This window comes from Branchiostoma floridae, chromosome 16 (assembly GCF_000003815.2).
Source record: "Branchiostoma floridae strain S238N-H82 chromosome 16, Bfl_VNyyK, whole genome shotgun sequence".
Classification (NCBI taxonomy): Eukaryota; Metazoa; Chordata; class Leptocardii; order Amphioxiformes; family Branchiostomatidae; genus Branchiostoma; species Branchiostoma floridae.
This window is the reverse complement of record NC_049994.1, coordinates 6,983,157-7,003,769: the sequence shown is the minus strand read 5'-3', so window position 1 is coordinate 7,003,769 and position 20,613 is coordinate 6,983,157. Positions and strand designations below refer to the sequence as shown.

The 20,613-nt window shown below is 38.1% G+C and overlaps 1 protein-coding gene and 1 long non-coding RNA gene across 2 annotated transcripts; both read right to left on the bottom strand.

The window, feature by feature from the left end:
• Window positions 1–1,225: 1,225 nt before the first annotated feature.
• Window positions 1,226–2,526, bottom strand: LOC118403947. The gene is made up of 3 exons (XR_004829720.1): window positions 2,305–2,526; window positions 1,782–1,852; window positions 1,226–1,328 (listed from the first exon to the last, which is right to left on the bottom strand). It is a non-coding gene; the product is annotated as an uncharacterized LOC118403947 (long non-coding RNA).
• Window positions 2,527–3,214: 688 nt separating this feature from the next.
• LOC118403518 lies at window positions 3,215–20,237 on the bottom strand. Its single transcript, XM_035802249.1, has 14 exons — window positions 20,025–20,237; window positions 19,241–19,401; window positions 18,892–19,120; window positions 15,116–15,322; window positions 14,477–14,866; window positions 13,856–14,022; window positions 13,129–13,272; window positions 12,481–12,625; window positions 11,584–11,751; window positions 10,827–10,997; window positions 10,392–10,520; window positions 9,821–9,943; window positions 3,552–3,677; window positions 3,215–3,246 (listed from the first exon to the last, which is right to left on the bottom strand). Exons 1-14 carry the CDS (start codon window positions 20,131–20,133, stop codon window positions 3,215–3,217), a joined length of 2,301 nt encoding a protein of 766 aa, XP_035658142.1. The 5' UTR covers window positions 20,134–20,237.
• Between the last annotated feature and the right edge of the window lie 376 nt (window positions 20,238–20,613).

The following is a 20,613-nucleotide window of genomic DNA, read 5'->3' as shown; positions in this document are numbered from 1 at the left end:
ATTTGCGTGTTCAATGAATCAACACAGACTAGGTCGCAATTGTTTTACAATCTTAACTAAGGTAGGACAGCCAACAAGTCGTTCATTACTTTATCCAAGAAGTGCACTAGTGTAAAAAATGTGACTCAAGTGCGATAGAGCATGTTACCAACTCATGTCTTACATATAGTGGTGCAACTTTTGCCTTTTTCCAACTACTTTCATCTTGCTAGTGTCACTTATAGAAGCATATCACAAAATCTATTTGCCTAATTTTAGCACGAGGCGCATTTTTGCTCTTTTTACCTAATGTCTTGACAATTTTGAAGAAGATTAGGCGAAAGTTAGTGACCACGGTGATGTCAACCATAGAATTTGCTTGCTTAGGCCATATTTCTGTGCTAGATAGGTAATATATTGAAGCATTAAATCAACCACACATTAATTTTTATCATCATACAATCCATAACATAAGCACACGTACACAGCAACTTGTTTCTGATTAGCTTACTTGGTCTTTTAAGTTAAGCTCTCCGGATGACGTGAGGAGCATGTCTGTTGCTTTAGCCAGAAGTTCTACTTTCTCTGCACTGTCAATGTCCGACGACTGGCTGTACACCATCTCTAAGGCTTCCGTTAGACGCGATTCCTATGGCATGAAATTGGCGGATCAATGATAAAAATAACAGTTGTACCTTTATTGCAAAATTATGCTCAAAGGTTAATTGCAAGCAAAACACAACGTAGAATTGTATTTGTAATATAATTAGAATTTAGATATATCATCTAAAATTGATAAACTGTTTCCTGTGAGAATCGCATGAAAATAATATTCAAATTGTTTTCTTATCAAATCTTGAAATTCTTATCATAAGGAAATTTGTTCATGACGTAAGAAAATGAGAAAAGGTGTTTTCAGTGAGGTGGCTTATGTGATTTACAATATCATATCTTCGATGTATCATACATGTAGTTATGTTTTCCTGAAGGAGAAAACATACTGTTTCTGTTGGTGCTTCCTTTTTTATTTCTCCCTCCCAGCAAAAAAAAACGTTAACGGTAAAGGTTGGGATGTCTACCTTGACTGGCCATCACGTCAGGCCACTCAGATACCCCAATTCATGGATCCAGTTTTCTTTCACTCGCACACACTGCTTGTGTATGCAAGTAGCGTGACACAGGACTAGAGGGAGAACATTCTGCATTTAAAAAAAAATGTTGTTTTTCTAGTTTACCTCTGTTTCGCCGTCGTCGTTCAAATACTGTTGTATGTCACCCGGCTCTGCTTGTCCATTAACCAGGTCCAACAGCCCTGGCCAAAGTCCGGGGACTTTAGACGCGTCAGGAGCCTGGAGAAGCAAAAAAATAGACGTGCTTGAAAAAGCTTATTGATAACAGGCCTAGATCCAAAATTGATACACTAAATGAAATTAACATTATCTTCCCAAACAATACTGTGCTCCTTAATAACGTGGTCTGAACATCTGTTAATTTAGACGGCAGGATCATATGTTCCTATACATTGAAATACATTTGTGGTGTCTGTGTTGCGCAACGGCTAGAGCGTTGGAATCAGAATCAGTAGGTCCTGAGTTCGATACTCGCCATGCCCCTGCCCCCATGACGGTGGAGTGATGCCCACCGAGCCTCACGGCTAATCTGTCTAAAAGGTGCCAAAAATCACCTACGGATTCGGTGCGCCAGTGTGTCAACATCTGCACACTTGCCCGACCCGTGAATTGTTTTATACATTGAAATCTTAACTTATGTATGAGAAAAAAAAACGACATCATAACACTTACCGTTGTCTCGGGTTCAGTCCTCACCGTTGGTGTAGAAGTCAGAGTGTTCAGGTCTATTTGATCGGCGTTCCCTGAAATAGAAGAAAAGTCAACCGCATGTATCATTCAATTACGCCAATGTTTTCCACAGTCTTGAAAATTACCAACTATTACGTACTGTAAACCACATCCTCTATTGTTATTGTTGTCGGTATTTTCATTATCACTATCATCACTACTATCACCGTCTATGGTACGTAAATTTCCTGTTTTTATTTCACTGTGTGTACATTACTTGTTTACTTTATTTGTGTAATGTATTGCCCTGCTGCAATGCAGTGTCAATTACTGACATTGGCAACCCTTGGTAAAAATGACAGAAAATTTATAAATAAATCCTCTTTTCTGGTACGTGGTCTGTTAGTGAAGACTTCAAAAGTAGTGATAAAGAGAGGTCTTCCCACAACAAGGCAATTGGACACGCCTTTGGAAGCTAAATTTATTTTCAAGTGAAAAGTTACCGCAAGATGTGACTAAAACATACCAAAACCAATGGCGTCAGTTGTAGACGGATGATTGTCTGTCTTCTGAGTTGTGACTTGGTTTAAAGTCGTTTCTTTCTGCCATTGTGTACTTGACTTGTCCGTCCTCAAAGTAGCAGACGTCGTCGTAGGCAGTGGTGAAATCGAAGTGTCTGGGTGGCTTGTTTCAGGTTCTGACGTCGTCTCGATCGTTGTTGTCAGTATTTTGGTCGTCTCAACGATTGTAGTAGGAACTTCTGTGAGGACAGTATGATGTTAAACTTTGCACATTTTCAGTTTTGTTTCAACAAAGTTGAAAGCGGTGGTGACGAGACGATGTGTAAAACTAAAAGTGTGCCCGGATTTTGTACCGATTATAAAATGAACACTTCGACAGGCGTGTACACGTTTTGGGACTTAAAGGTCCAAAAATGACAGCATTTAAAATATCAGTGGGAGTCGAATACTCCAAATAAACCAAACAGGTTTATTTCTTGCAAAAAAATGGAAAAGTTTTGAATATCGTCAGTTCAAGTTTTCACAATCAGGTCCAGGTTCAGGCCAGGTTCACAATCAGGTCCAGGTTCAGTTCCTCTACCGGTACCCACCCCTATATGAAACGTTGTAGGCTGACAAGCAATATCTGTAGACCATTATTTTCTCTTTAAGCAAAGCAAGAGGAGGACAACATTAACAGAAATACCATACATACCCGTACACAACGTCCCGTCTCCAGTAAAGCCGTCATTGCAAGTACAAAAATACGACCCTTCAGTGTTCTGGCAAAAGGCGTCTTGGCCACAGTTCGATTCACCGACAGCACACTCGTCAACATCTGTGGTAAACATATCCAGGTAATCAGATACGCCAAATAAATAGCAGTCATCTAAGCAACTGGATATGATTTGAAATATTCAGCCCTTTCAGGTAGCATCAGTACATTTTGTCAGTAACTCTGAGGAGATCTGTTGAACAGCAGGATTGCATATTTGCCGTAAATGCAAACTGATATGCAAAGGAGATTTTTGGAATTTTTGGATAGCTCAATAGAAAACAAAAGTAATGCAAATCCAACTCGACGTTGATGCAAATGAGTCAATTAGCATGTGGTGTTTGAGTACATGTATTGAGGTTATGTTGAGAACATCATTCTACCGCGAATGACTAAAATGTTACACACTTCCAAATGCCTATTAACTTTAGAACACATAGGACTACATCACATGCTAGAACATAATCATAATATTATAAGATTCCATGAGACACTTACCTTGGCATCCACCTGCCATCATGACATACCCTTGCCTGCAGGTACACTCGTAGTTGCCAATGTTATTAATGCAGACAGCTAGGTAGTGACCGCAGATGCCTGGATCTTCCATACACTCATCCACATCTTATAAAATACATAAATAAACAAAAATACATATACTATATTAGCTTTACTGAAACAAAATACAACATGATATATTTATCGCTTAGACTCTCCATTTATCTTTATTTGCATGACCAAATTGACATGAAAGTTATATCTTTGTATGTTTTTTTTTTTTTTTTTATTGCCATGAATAATTATACAAATACAAAAAAATGAACAGAAGACAGCCTCCCATAAATTTTTTACAGCATAAAGTAACCAAACTAAGCGAAATCATACATTTAAATATCAGAATTAAGCAAACTGCAAATATATATCAACAACAAAAAAGCGAAATAATAAGCACAAAGTTCCCCACTTACCCCGATGCTTCTCCAGCTTCCCCCTCCGAGACGCAATAAGACATTCTGTCTTTTGAAATACCGATGTAAGTGTTTTAAAGGACTGGAAATTTAGAATCTTAAAGCGTCGGGAACGGAATATGAAAATCTTACCCAATAATATAATCAAGTTTTTTAAAGGGGGTGCACTTAAAGATAGATCTCCAAACATAACAACAAAGGAATTTAATTCTAAAGTCAAGCTTATTTCTTGTTTTAGCCAAGTTTGTACATTGTTCCAAAAAGATATCACATGAGGGCATTCCCAGAAGATATGAATGTAAGATTCTTCATCACTTTGGCAGAAAGAACAGGTACTAGATTCAATTAAATTCCAAAGTTTTAAAACTTTGTTGCATGGTAAGAATTTATAAAGTAAACGGTACTGAAAATACCGAGCATTGGGGTCAATAGTACATTTAGACAAAGCTGTAAATACTTCTCGCCATGGTATGGGTCTATCAAAATAGTAAAACCATGATAATCGTACTTTATGGGCAATACTCACTTCATTTGTATGGACAAGAAAGAAACTATATAACAACTTATTAATTTTAATATTTCTTAACCACATATGATTATATTGGCGCGGTAAACATACAAGCTCTTTCGAATGGTCAATATTTAATAAGGTTTTCCATGCTTTCGGGATTGCGGAGATAAGCTGTTGATATTGAAACTGCTCACAACTGTTTGGGTACACTAAACAAAATTCAGCGTACGACATAACATTTCCATCTGTATCTAACAAGTCATTTACAAAAATTATATTCCTATTAAACAGAGCAGTTTGAAAAATGGATTTATTATCAACAGTAATGTTGGAGTTATTCCAAAGTATTTGTTGACGCACATCAGCTGGCGTCGCGGGTTCAACGTGCTGAAATTTGTACCATGCATCTAAAACTTCAAAGAGAAAACCCTTATAATTAAGGGTTTGCACTGAAGATAACTGCATGAAAGGAAATAAACTCAGATTAAGACGAGGATGAACTTTTATAGCAAAAGAAGTAAACCAATCCGCATGAAAAAATAATTTAGGTACCCATGAAGCTTTCATGGTAAGGTTAAAAGCACGTAAATTAATTAACTTCAAACCACCATTTTCCACCAAATTATATAATACTTTTCTGGCTACTCTTTCTGGTCCATCTTCCCAAATAAAGGAGAAGACTTTCCTCTCATAAATTTTAAAGAACAGATCATTTGGGGAAGGTAAAACCTGAAATAAGTTTGTAAACTGGGGAACCACCAGGGAATTAACAAGTGTTATTTTTCCATAAAGAGATGAAGTTTTGCCTTTCCATGGTCGTAATAACCTGTCCAGTCGTTCCAAACGAGGTTCAAAATTTACATTAACAAGAGTATCCATATCGATGGGAATATGAATTCCCAATACATCCACACCTCCGTCAACCCATTGAAATGGTAGATGGGTGGGTAAACAAAAATTTGTAAACTTTAAACAGCCTAATCTTAAAATTTTACACTTTTCGGCATGTAATTGAAGACCAGAGATACTGGAGAAACGTTCTAAATCAGACAGCAATGCATAAAATGTCTGCAAATTGGGTTCAAACGGAAAATTCGAATCATCCGCATATTGAGAAATCTTAGTACATTTTCCATTGATATTCAAACCACGAATTGAATGATTGGACCTTATCTTAATGGCAAGGACTTCAACCGCTATTACAAAAAGGTACGGCGACAAAGGACAACCTTGACGTACGCCACGATTCAATGTAAAAGGATTAGAAATATATCCATTATTAATAACTGAACTTATTGATTTTTCATACAAAACTTTTACCCACGTTTTCAGTTGTGGGCCAAAGTTAAAATAATCCAAACATTTAAACATGAAATCCCACCTTAAAGTGTCAAAAGCTTTCTTATAATCAGCGATAAATATTAATCCAGGCTTCCCTGTATCTTCATAATGTTCAATCGTGTCTAAAAGTCTTCTTATATTATCTCCTATGTATCTACCCTTAATAAACCCTGTTTGATCAGTCTCGATTATATCTGAAATTACCTGTTTAAATCTAAGCGCAATACACTTCGACAAAATTCTAGTATCGCAGCAGAGAAGAGTAAGAGGGCGCCAGTTTGTAATAGCAGTTGGGTCCTTGTCCACTCCCTTATTGTCTTTTTTTAAAAGTAATGAAATAAGGCCTTGTCTTTGAGTATCTGAAAGACACCCATTGGCAAACGAATAATTGAAACATTGTAACATAGGTCCTTTAAAAACATCAAATAATTCCTTATATACATCTACAGGGATACCATCTAACCCTGGTGCTTTCCCAGACTGAAACGAAAAAATAGCATTTTTTAACTCATCTACGTTAATCAAACCTTCGCAAGCTTGTTGCTGGTCATTTGATAATCGTTTACTGTAGTTTGTTGGGAAAAAACCATCGCAATTAGCTTCTGTAAGGGGCACTGGTGTTTCTTCAAAAGAGTATAATGTGGAATAAAAACTAACCTGATCGGACAAAATATCTTGTGGGTTGAAAATAACCTCCCCAGATGGCCTCTTAAGTCTTTGAACATTTTTTCTAGAATAATTTCGACGAACTAAATTAATAAAATACTTTGTACACCTCTCACCCAATTCCATCCAGCGTGCTTTCGATCTGATTAAAATACCATTTAAACGTTCATTGTATAAAGATTCAAGTAGTTTTTGCTTACATGCTAATTCATCCAGCTGGTCAGGAGAGGGGCAGGTGGTATTGTCAATTTGAGTTTGCAAAATATTAATTTCATTAATAAGTTGCTTTTCTTTTATAAGGTATTGTTTCTTTTTCCAACTAGAAAACTTAATACAGTGTCCCCGAAAGAAACATTTTGCGGCGTCCCAAACAACTTGCGGATTTGCACTACCTACATTATTTTCAAAAAATTCAGACATAACTTGTTTTGTTTGTTGAAGAAATGTTTTGTCCTGAAGAAGAGATTGATTGAATTGCCAATAACCAGGGCCACGTGGGAACTCCATGGTTACAAACGCTAATGTAATTAAGTTATGATCGGACTTAAATTTATCGGCAATACAACATTTTGTTACTCTATTAACTAATGAAAAAGAAATAAGAAAATAGTCTAGTCTACTTGCGTGGAGCCCGCGACGCCAGGTGTAACGAGTAGTGTTTGGATTTCTAAAACGCCAAATGTCCAGTAAATCAAATTTTCCTTTTAATTCAGAGATTGCTTCCAGTGCATTGGGATGGTAATTACGTTGTTTAACACCTGCTCTGTCCATCAAGGCATTTTGCACCGTATTAAAATCCCCAACAACAATAAGATTATCATAACTTATCTCAAAAGTATCTATAACTATCTCAAGTTCCTTAAAAAAGGTACGAGAGTCGTCATTTGGCGCATACAAATTGACTAGACAAAAATGTAGATCATCTATCTCGATATCTAAAATAATCCATCGCCCATGTTCATCAGTCTTAATCTGATGAACATGAGCGGTGGTGTTGTTTTTAACTAAAATAGCCACACCTCTTTGGTTAGAGGTACCATGCGAGAAGAATATTTGCCCACCCCATTCGTTCTGCCACACCTTATCGTCTCTAATGGTACTATGTGTCTCTTGTAAACAGTATATGTTGCAAGGCTTGTCTTTTAACCAAGTAAAAAGTCCCCTTCTTTTATAAGAATCCCCCAGCCCATTACAATTATAACTTGATATCTGGCACTCTACCTGTGTCATAACTTCTGGGAAAATAATCGTCTCGGAGAAGAAAGCCGGAAGAAGTCATCGGGGCATCGGATAGGATTTGATGATGATGATCTACAAAGAAAGTAAACTTGGGGAACAGTTAGCCACAAACATGAGCTCAAATCAAAATCAATCAAAAGATCAAAATAAATGTCAATGCAAATCATAAGTGGAATCAACAAAAAAGAACTTAGATACAGAGTTATGCATCTAGTAAAATGAATATTGCGTACAATGTAGTACGTGATGATTAAACAAAAACTCTGAAATCTTGTGCCTATAACTGATAGAACAGAAATCATGTACCAAATCATATAAACCAAATTATATAGAACACAAAGTATGAGTGAATCAATCCAACATAGGAAGATAGTCATCAAAATTAACAAAATACAAGAAATAAAATGAACATCATAACTCAAAATATCATTCCGTAAACAAAGGACTGAGCTCAGGATTTGGCCAATCTCAAATTCTATAGCATCGCTTGTGGCTGTGATTACTATTGTAATAATAATTGGGAGGACTTTAGAACAAAAAGAATAAGACAACAACAAAAAATTCCTATGGCCCACTATGGGTAGTTCCATTTCGCATACAGAGGCCTACCTTAGGCTTAACATCAAATTACATGAAATAATTTCTCTCACACATGGTCCACACAGTTCAAAATATTTTATTTCAAAAAGTAGCACAGTTAGCCCGAAGGCAAGTCATCAGTAGACTGAATGCACTTCGTGTTCTTGTCTAGTAGTGTGATCATGATACGGCAGTTACCGTCGATCCATGTGTCCTTGATCAAGTTGTCTTTCTTTGCAGACAAAGCAGCTGTGAAAATACGATGGTTTTCCTTTGTTAGGTCCGCAACAATCAGCAAGGGTCTCCCGTGGTCATCCTTCTTTCCCTTCAGTTTAGCTCGGGCGCGGAAGATTCGATTGCGGTCTTGCCACGACACGAATTTCACCAACATGAAGCGCGAAAAGTTGTCTTTCCTAGCTCCAACACGGTGAGCGCGATCAATAGACGAAGGTTGCAGTTCAAGCCCGAGTTTAATCCTGCAGAAGTTGACGACATCTTGTATGCACCGGTCACCTGTCTCCCCAGGCACCTCTGGAATTCCGCGAATCCGAAGACTATTTCTCCTCGTGTATTGTTCGAGTAAGTTGATCGAGTTACCAACTCGGGGTGGGAGGGGGGCCTTCTCCATGTCTGCCACTTTCTTTTCCAGGTTGTCAAGTCTACCCTCCAGCGCATCCTGCCGTCTCAGCACTTGGCCCAACTCGTCCCGAATGGCTTGCACTTCAGCCGACTTGGCGACATGTTGAAGCTGACGAGAAAGAGCTGCTTCAATGGATTCTTCAATAATAGCTTTCAGGTCACTGACCGATGTAGACGCCATATCTATCTCACTAGCTGTAGTCGTGATACAGGGTTTCTTGGAACTGTTTGGCCCTTCACCGCTGCCAGAGCGCCTGTTTCGCTTCGTGGAACGTGTCCTAACCATATAATCCGTGTTCGGGCGACGTGTCGACCGTTAAACCCCAAGGCGTGCACTCGAAAAGTGTGTTTTAGAGGAGGGCGCTCAGCATAGCGTCCCCTCTGGGCGCCATCTTGGATCGGAGATCTTTGTATGTTTGTTTGTTTATTTATTAAGGAATCTTCATTGGTGTTGAAATACAACCACTATATTCTTCACGTCCTTCAGTCCTCTTCCATAAAATACATAAATCATAAATACTATTTGAGAAACGGTGTCTTACTGACACGCATCATCTACTAATGATAATACAATAATTTACACATTTGAAATCAATCAATAACATCATTTGACATCATTACACCGTGAATGATAACCTGAATTATCATTCGCTGAGTTTCGGGGGGGGGGGGGGGGGGTAAATGACACAATTAACGTGAATCCATATAGTTATCTAGGGATACATATTTTGTAAAATAACATAAGGTCATTCTTAGTGGAGAACCGTTCAATCAAAGATTTGGTAAAATGAAACATGCTCATTATCGCATTAGAATATCCTTACCATCACACCGGCGTTGGTCCGTATTCAGGACGTATCCACTGCCACAAGAACAGTGAAAACTTCCGACCTCGTTCCTGCAGATCTGATTACAGGGACCATTCTCTATAGCGCATTCATCAATGTCTGCACGACGGGATAAAAAGCATACAATTAATATAATAAGCGTATTGCAAGTTCTTGCCCGAGGGCTAATTGCAAGTGACAAAAATGACATACAGACATTTATAAAACTGATAATAGGCAACTTCTTTAGTTCGAATTCTAACGATAGACTGTATAGTATTGGGTTTGACTTGTTTTTCTGGGAATGAAGGGAGCATTTACACAAGCTTTGATGTGTGTGTGAAGATACTATTAGTGCAGTATATACAATGTTTTCAATAATAGTGACACATTTACCTGGATGAAAAATCTTCTGTGTGTGTTTGTCCCGTATTTGAATATGGGTTGGAAATATCAAGGTCTATTTCAGGCCATCTGATGTATATCCTTGTCCACAAAATGTTTTCTTCCATTGCCTTGAACGAACATATAAATTGATAAACAGATAAAGATAAATTCCAAGAGTTACCTTCGCAAGACGAGCTTACGATGTCTAAGCTGTACCCCACTGGGCAGGAACATTGGTAACTTCCATTTGTGTTTGTACAGGTCATATTCTGTCCACAGACACGGTTACGGAAGGCACACTCGTCTATATCTGTGTGAAAAAGGACATGTAAGGCTCATTCAGCTTTCTGTTTCTTTTTAGTTTCACGCTCTGCGTTGCCTTCTGGCTTTGTCATCATATGCGGTGATCATGACGACCATACGTAGTACTTTAAGTAACCAAAATCTATATGAATGAATCATGTTAAGTGCTCAAGTCTAAATGGCAACATACTTATCTTGCTTGTTATGTGACTTGTTTTGTTTATACAAAGTACATTTCGTATTGGTAAATGCTGCAAACTTTCTTTAATATCAGTGTTGTACTTGACAAGTGCCTATTAGAAGAGCGTCTTACCCGCACAGGTCGGATAGTCTTCACTCCATGTACCGTCCGCCTGGCAGACTGCGATGGAACTGCCGGATATGGCGTACCCAGAGTTACAGGAAAAACGGGCCTCGTGCATGTAGACGTTCAACGACTCCACAGCACCATTGGTAGGAGCTGTCGGTGATGGGCATTGGACAACTGAAACACAGCGCAGGAGAATTAATTTATTGGAATAAAGGGCCAACATAAATATCCCTTTGAAAAACAACGCTTCCATGAAAAATAAAATCCATTCCAATAATTTATAGATTTAGCCGCCTTTGCAGTTGAGAAAGCGAGATGTATTTGAGACGAATGTCAACAGAAAGAATTTATGCTAGCGAAGCCCTTGTTTGCATAACCAATGAAGAAATGCTTTAACTTTAAAGCATTACAGTTATCATAATTTTCATTCTTCCAGCAATTCTTGCGAAACTAAGTAGAGGTGAAGATAGCTGAACACAAATCATACTTTAAATATTCTGTACTATTTCGTTAGAAAAAAAGTTACATTTTATGTAAAGGAGGAAGTTATCTGCACATAATCAATGGGAGTGCTTATGATACTCCACCCAAAAGACTAATATATTTTGGTGATGGATGATGTAGTGGAAGTTTTTTTAATAACTAGGCACATTTTTTTCTCTGGCATCTTATCTGTACTTTGGCATTAGCATATTGCCGCTCTTGGATATGTGTGGACAGTATACATTGATACACCAATCCATACCATAGAATATCCTACCTTCGCAAGTTGGTGGATCTCCATTCCAGGTGGCGTCAGCTAGGCAAGTCAGTGTAGAGGCACCGACCAGATTATATCCTTCGTTACACGTGAAAGTCACAGCTCCTCCATAGAATCTGGAGCCGCTCACGGCACCGTTCGTAGGATTCGCCAGCGTATTGCACTGTGCTGTATACAAAATAAATGTGTGAGATATTCAGCTATTTTATCAAAAATTGCAACAAGTTATAAGGCAATACAGAGGGCATCCCTGGCAGCAATGCTGATGTTGGGTACCATACTACCATCAAAATTCACATAGAATTAAGCAGTAGTACATCAAATGACAAGCATTCGCATATAAAACAATGTTCAATATCTTTTAAAACAAACTTAGCAATATGTTAAATGTAGCATGTACTAAAATGTTTTGGATGGGTTAATAGCTGTAAATAGTCGTAGTGCAAGACTTCGAGCAACAGTTTGGAAGTACACATGGACTTTGTATAGAGAGAGGACTTTGTGCAGTTTAACTGGAAGAAAATTCTAATCATTTTGTGGAGAAAACGCCTGAAATACTTATTTGTTTGTGTAATTGTTACGACTCGGTAGTCTGTGTAACTATAGCATTAGTGTAAACAATGATATGAGAATGCCATAGTCTTCAGCTTTCTAGAAAAGAAATATCACATTCTAACGTGGGATCTTGTGTGTCTATATCGTTGATCTTCACTCCATCACAATGTACTACATTTTAGAATCCCAAATGCAAAGCCTTCAAGGGCCAATATGTTAAAAATGTAAGAAAAGAAAAGTAACGTGTAATTTGATATTAGTAGAATATTTACATTTTAAAAGATCAGAACATTCCATTCAGAAAACCAGACTTCAACAAAATATTTTCAACAAGATACCTACAGTTGATTCTGCAGCCCAGCACCTCTGCTCTCATGCTGATATGCCAATTCCATGATTGAACCACGAATCGCACATACTGGGCAACAACGGGGGTGGTCAGTAGATTGGTCACAGGGGTGTTCCTATCCGTGTTGCCGGGAAAGATCTGAGAGGTAAATGGATCAATAAAAAGAAAGCATTTTATTCCATGACAGAAAATTTATTCCTACAAGTATTTACCACTACCCGATGACTCGATATACTACTGAACTTCAATGTCAATGTTCCACTGTATAATGTCTGCATGTACTAGATAAAATTAAAAAAAAAGATAAACCGTAACGTGTTATCTGTTGGAAATAAACCATAAGGTATTAGCTACTGCTCAATACATTGCTAAAATATTTCAAGGAAGACAACTATAGAATGGGAACAACGGATTCCCACGATATTCAGCATGCCGTTAGCTTAGGCAGGAATTTATCCAATAAGATGACATATGCAAATTTAGAATCACTTTGCATAATACTATTATTCGCGTGTCCTTCATTATACTATTTATAGGACACATGTAGGTGATGCAATTTATAGCAGGTGGAACTTAATAGTATTCAGATCCCAAATATGCAAATGTCGGCCTATCTGTGTCTTTTGTACTGATGAACGTACCGTTTCTGAGCCATTTTCTGCATACGTCGTCCAACTAATCCAATCAACACCGTACTGAAGTTTGTAGGACGTCACCCATTGGTCAGCCGTGTGGCGTCCCTGTATGATGGTACCCGTAACACGCTTCGGTTCTCCTAAATCCACCTGTAAGACAATTTCATTCGTTATGAAATCTAAAGAAAATAAAGTAAAATCTGTAGTATGCAGGTAAGTAGAAACTGGCCCTGTGGTTTGGCCTCCTAACACGACGAATCCACTTGGCTAAGATAGTTCTACCGAGCTGGTGTGTTACGACGAATGGCGGTTATACCGGCTATATAGATACAGATACAGATACAGATACAGAGCACTGTGTATGGGGTGGGTGGGGGGTGGGCGATGTCGTGACGACAGAGATCAAACGTCCTTAAACATCCTTCAAATGGCTAACGAATAGCTATAGCAAGAGAAATACGGGCTTTGATACAGCTCTCCATCTTCGTTTTTACCACCGCCCCCACACCACCCCAACCCCTTTAATGCATGAATTAAAAATTGAAAATTGTAGCAAACTCTGTCAAAAATGAAAATACCTGTCAAATCAATTTACAGAGAGTCATCCTGAGGAATACAAGATGCTTCGGCGTTGATCAGTGCAAAATTTGAGTACGTTCAATTTTTTCTGCTGGAAATTATAGTTTAACTTGTCCCAGAATGATTCCTAGAATAAATTTTGCTAATTTCCTACCTGTAACCATGCTCCGACGGTGTTATGACCTGCCAACCAGGCACCATACTCAATAACCCTGTTTGCCCGACCAAATTTGGTAGTCTGCCAATTGTTCCAATTCGAAGACGCAGTGATGCTCCCATCAGGTATGGCACCAGACTCCAACCCGAGATGATTACGACACACTGAAGGAAAAGAAAGTAGATTAGAACAATATTTAATGTCTTCTGAGTGGAGAAGAAGAATCCATTCATTGTGACCCGTGATGACATTCCTGATGTCCACGTTCAAGGTTCAAGGTCCAAGGTCCAAGGTCTTCTGATCTGCTAGGCGGAACAATATTTCATTTATCTCTTCTCTTTTTCTTCTTTATTGTATTTTCAAAAATATGTATACACGCACAGAAAACCGAGCCTCCCTAATACACTAAATAAATTTAAACTTATCTATTATCCCACATTGTATACATAACAGGTCATACCTCTTCTATATACTTGTCGTTATATCAAGGTTATCATCATTATCATATTATCATTATTCTTCCATTGCATCGTATATCGTACCGTATATCAACTCAAGCCTTTGTATAGTAATATTAATAATATACGAAGGTAAATATAACAAGGCTCTAATGCACACCTTTATCTAACTGGCAGGTGAATGCCAAGTATTCGCTGCAAGATATGTCAATCCACGGGTTGCCAGTCGTCGGATAAAGAGCCGCACAGTTTTCATTATAGTGACCATTTGGTTCAGCGATGTTCCAGTTTATATATTCCGATGACCTCACGATTCGACCGTTTTCAAATACCCAACGGCCTTCGTTGATGGCGTCAGTCAATCCAAGCCAGCGAGATTCGGATCCATGTTGAAGACTCGCGATAAAATCGTTGGCCGCGCTGTCTTTCGGCATGGCCAACAGCCCCCTGTCTTCGGCACACGTCTGTCTAGCGTTATGGTAGGTCTTCCTCTCGCTAAAGGCCTTGTAGCAAACTCTGTCAAAACTGACGTACCCTGATACTGGACACCCTGCAGTGACAAGAAGGATCTCATTGCAAAATACATTTGCATCAAACACCTAATGCATTTATACGTTAACCCCGAACCAAGACAACTGGGTTTGTCACGGTTCAGGTTAATATTCCCGTCCTTGTGTGAGTGAGTCAAATAAATATGTCCGGACATACAGCTTATACTTTTTCAATACAAACCTAGTGTGATACACCACCGGTTATGCAATACAAAAATAACAAATGTTATCTTGTTATCTTATAATACCTCTGCATACTGGGGGATTAGAACTCCAGGTCCCGCCAGCCAGACAAGTCAGAGAGGAGGCGCCATCCAGGTCGTATCCAGGGTTACATGTGAAGTTCACCACGTCGTTAGGATAGATGTAGGTCACCCAGGTTCCGTTGGGGTTGAGGGTTGATATTAGGTTACCATTCTCAGGTGGCAGTGGTGAGACACATCTGTACAGTACATCTGTATGTAGAACGATTGAGTTAAAGGACTTGCAAGACAATACACATCCCAGGCGTTCCTTAGCTTTTTAATAATAATAAGGTTTTATTGCAAATTCATGCCCATGGGGCTAATTGCACGTGAACAAAATCAAATACATGCAGGATTGAAAACAGGTAAATAATCTAAATTCTAACATATGAAGATTAACTGATTGTATGTACATACAGAATATCGAATACGACTCTAAACCTACATTACTATTGCGGGGTTCGACTTCTTCTTTGAAAACAGTTGAAAATGAAATGTTCCACATTTTTTATGATAGATTGATTCGGTGATCTTAGCAGAAAGTGTGTCTTTTGTGATTTTTTTAACAATGAAAAGTTTGGTATGATTTCAGACACTCTTTCAAATAGTGTGTTTCTTTCAGCATCAAATCGGGGACATTCACAGATGAAATGTGTGTCATTTTCCACTGCATTCGTTGTGCATTGCTTACAAACTCTTTCATGAGCAGGTGGCTTTTTAAATCTTCCTTTCTCTTGTTCTAATGGGTGCGAACTAATTCTTAACTTACATATTGCTGAGTGTAAATAATATGGCACGTATCATGGTACGTATGGTCAAAATTTGTCATCTCACTGTGCCTACATTTAATACGTTTATGCAAAACCATGGTTAGAGAATTCCATGCCAAACTGAACACATCAAAATCACATACGAAACTACCATCCCAACAAAAACACCTAAACATGTATATCCCTGTTGTTGTTGTCTATTTATTTCCGACAAGACAATTTTCTTTAAAATAAAAATGGCGACGCCCTATTTCACAAAAATGCACTAGAAACGATGACTGATTTTGTTAAGAACAATAATGTCTATTTTATTTTATACCAAACAGTTTTACAAAATTTCTGTATTATCGCGGTAATTCAATGAGTGACTTCGGCCAGTTGCATAAATTATGCTAATGTCCTGGGAACATGAGCTGTCTTTTTTGTTTTCTTTTTACTCGCATACAGTTCTGTAGGACGAGCCTTTTCTTTTACGGCGCACACAATACCATAGGACAAGCCTATTGTGTTCGAGTAGCTTGACAAAAGGGAAAATGTTGCCTTAATTTCTAGATTGCCACAGATTATGTTGTCACTGTGTATGAAAAATTGTCATCAAGAAGGCCAGCATACAAAGAAACCACTGTAATTACTGTGCACTTTGCTGATTGCCTTTTTAATTCCATCTGAATGCATTCATATCTGAGATGTACAATAAAACGAGCGAACACGTACTACTGTCAGCTTTTTATATATATTATTTACGCTGCAATACACAGGTCTATAGAACAAATGGTCAATAAAGTAGGAATAACAATCTACCACTGTCAAGGAATGGCTATTACCATGTATTTGGAAAGAAATTTAGAGGATAACTAACCTTGGTCTGTGTAACTTCTTGAAGCCACAAGAAAAACACCGCCTCTTAGCGTCAGAAATACCGAGACGAAGACAAGAAAGTCGACTAGGGACATTTTGTATGATGACTTTCGAAAAACACACGGCCTTCCGATTCTACATTGGCTCGCCACCAAAAGTTCCACTACTGAACTGGTATTTTATTCCAAGTCAGGTGAAGCTGAATGGGGTCCCCTATAGGGTGTATTGTTTTCTATGACGTCAAAGATATCTGGGTTATACCATCTTATCACAAGGGGTGTTCGTTGACGAGACGATTTAATATAGGCATTGTTTTGGGACACTGCTGAGTTGTTTGAATCGCGCAAGCAAATATCAACCAACATTACGCCACATTATATCAGTGTATCACCTACAAAACTGTACAACTTTATGATATGGACTAAATGTGTTTATCAATGCATTGTACGTCTTGTCGTCAAGGGCAACGTTTATGACAGATTAACATCATCATCATCTTGACATATGAATTGACGTACTGACGTTTGTATTTTACCTCTAATGTTCCCCCGGCTGGTGTGGTCACAGAGAATTCAAAAGAACGTATGCAATTATCTTCCACTTTGTATGATTACAGTTGAAATTAGAGTTTTCATCTGTCATACATCATTACGAACAAAGAAGAGATCTCGCGTCACTGTCTTCTGTCGTATGTTTATTTTCTTCGTCACTGTGGAAACCACTTATAATTGAGCCTCACAAACAGAGGTGCCTACTTTTATTTGATCTTATAATTTGAATATGATGCACGGTTTTAAAGACAATAAAACATTCAAAACCATGGAAATATTAGTTCTTTATGAAATATATAGATAGAATTAGACCTGTAAAATGTTTGGTTGCAGCCTCTTTACTTTGCCATCTTTTTAGTACAGTATGCACTATGCAGTGAATTTTTATAAGTATAAGAGGAAAGCGGTAGCTTGTGTTACAATACCGATTTATCATGGAGCGCGTGTTTTAAACAAGAACAACAAATTTAACCGCCCCTATTCTCTTCACCATAAGTGTGTGGGGTTCTTTTACGTAGAGAGTTTTGACGCCTGATTCTTACATCTGAAGACCCCTTATACTCGAGGCTTTACGTCAATATACGAAATGTCCAATGCAAGCCCTTATAAAATGTCTGACGTATCCGACGTATCCTAGGATCATTCCTCAAAAGGAAAAGCTGATATATTAGCAAGCAAAACTAAGTGTTTGCAATATTTGTATATTACGTTTGAGAAAATTGTATAGTAGTACGTAGTCAGGTGGCAAAGTTTTCAATGTTAACGTATATGTGATGTTGTTTGGATTTTTACTATGGCTCCTCCTGAAATTCACATGCTAAATAGACCGTGAATATCATACCAGATGAGTAAGCCGACCGAGAAGTACTGTCCTAACAGTTAATGAAATGTACCTCTTGACTGGCTCACTGCTCTGGCCTTTTATTTGTCTATTTCTATATTTTTACAGCGACATGTGGAACCTGACATAAGCCACCGGCCTTTTCTTACTGGTCAAAATTTGCTGTCCTAGTTCATTTTATGGAGGCCAGCGTCAGAGGGAATTTTAAAAACAATTCGTTACTGTACCCACGGTAACTGTATGCGATGTTTAGCAACTAGGATTGACGTTTTGCAAAGTGGAAAATATGACATGAGATCATCGTGGTAACAGTGAGACAAACAGACCCAAGCGAAGAAGGCATCAAGTTTCTTTCCAATTGTGTGTTACTTTGACAGTTTTGATTGTACGGATATAGTAAGAATATAGGTTTCCATAATATGAAGATCTATTACAACTTTGGCTAATTCAGGTTAAACTATACAAATGCAGCTCATAGACAATAGACGAGTTAGAAAAAAAATAAACGAAGCTATATTTTTACACTAACTCCTATAATTCCACTGGGTGCCATGATACCGGCACGTCAAAAAAAAAATTAAAAAATGTTATAGTGTCCTTCTCAAGATTGTTTTCATCTAAATTCAAAAGGGGTATACGTCAAGAATACGGATGCTTCATTGGTAACATTATCAATGTTATGAATCACTTTAAAACTTATTTGTTTGTCATGTGGCTGCATAATGGCATTAGGTGATATCTTATGAAAGTTTATGTTACCTTTCTGACAGATATAGCTGTAGTTTCTCCCGCAATAAGTATCCATCCACACATTCTGGGAGGTAGACAGACCAAGATGTACACACACACGTTCGTATCTGGAGTTGTTGTTGTTAGGCTCGCCTATGGCCCAAGCTTGAAAACTTTCGTTCAGTCTGGTGCCGTCAATCCACGTCCAGTTGTAGTTTTTGCCCCTTCTTAGGCCGATCCATGCCTCTACATTACTTCCCTTTAAATGAATGAATTTCTTGATTTCAGTTATGCAACCCATAGAAGAGGCCATACAACATAAGAACGCAAACTACTAGTATACACAACTTATACACATGAAAAAAAATTCTGAACTAACCTTTAGCGAAAGGATGAACTCATTGGTGGGTTCGTCTTTCGCCATTGCAAGCGTAGCTCCGTTTTCCCTACACTTAGTCTTGGTACTGTAAAACGTATCTGCATCAGTGAAAAGCTTGAAACAACTGGAGTCGTGACGTTGCCAATCCGGCCAACATGGGTCTAAAAGAAGAATAAGAATGCAGGTCATAATTGTTTTCAACACATTTTCAAGTCACTTCCTCGTGTATCTCAGTTCAAAGAAAAAAAAATGTAGAAGGCTTGTATATGAATAAAAGACGTGAACATTTAGACGGTAAGAAGGTAAGAAAAATATGATTGTAAACATTTTACGCAGCAAAACCAATACTAACCGATAGTTTGGTTGTCGAATTGCAATATAAGATTTCAAAGTAAAGAACCGCAATATTCAAAACAGATACTGTACTTTAATCTAAAAATATCTTCAAATGATACCAAACTCTCATTTTTCGTACGTATGTTTTCCTTTATGCACCCTTTTCATATGAAGCTTAAAATTGCCATTGCTTTGTTACTCGCCTAAGGGCGTATACAAATATGAGCATCGTAAAACTACAATTAATACACAAGGATGGCTCTGCCTTTAGAATGCAATCCTTGTCTATATATCAGCAACTAAAATACATCGAATGAACTTAAAGAACTCTAAGGATCTATGAAAGAGCTGATGCATTTTATCAGTATAGAATTATGACATGTTGATCAAGAAAAGACTATATCTGGGATCTTATTGACGAGCAACCAACAGAAAAAAAGTAACCCACCTAGAAGGCTGCCATTGTCTACATCGGGAGGAGATGACAGTAGTACCCCTGCTATCAGCGTCAGGAATACGAAAACCGCACCGACAGAAGTGCCCTTCTCCAGCCGCATTTTGCGGCTTGGTACGGTGATTTTCTAGGCACTCTTTTCTCTCATATGCATATGATGAGGAATTGTCCAAGTTCTATTTAGCTAGTACATTCCATGACGACACACGTCCTATCACACAGTAAAATTGTCTGACAGTGTGTACGTGCTACAATTATGTTCGCTAGCTGGGTGGCACCAAGTTGACTTGGATACGACATGATTTATGACTTAGCAACGCACAAAATTTGATAGTCCCCATGGAATTCCTGGGGACCACAAGTAACGGAATACGTGACACTGTGTAAACTGCGCATACGTGTATTTATCGATGTTATATTCTCTACTAGAATTACAAAATAAATTTGCAAAGAAAGAGTAATCAGCACTATGGGAAGGTTTGTATGGGGAGATATCCTCATTATTTTAAACTACATATTCGTAGTTGTTCCAACTCGAATTATACTTCGTCCTGGTGTTACGAAGGCCATGACAATCTTCTTT

What these genes read in the sequence shown, in the direction of transcription:
- LOC118403518 (XM_035802249.1), bottom strand. Translation starts at nt 20,133, where the DNA reads ATGCGGCTGGAGAAGGGCACTTCTGTCGGTGCGGTTTTCGTATTCCTG. An exon ending in AGTTCATCCTTTCGCTAAAG is followed by an intron (nt 19,121 to 19,240) that starts GTTAGTTCAGAA and finishes ATTCATTTAAAG; the next exon opens with GGAAGTAATGTAGAGGCATG. An exon ending in GATGGCAGGTGGATGCCAAG is followed by an intron (nt 3,247 to 3,551) that starts GTAAGTGTCTCA and finishes GCTGTTCAACAG; the next exon opens with ATCTCCTCAGAGTTACTGAC.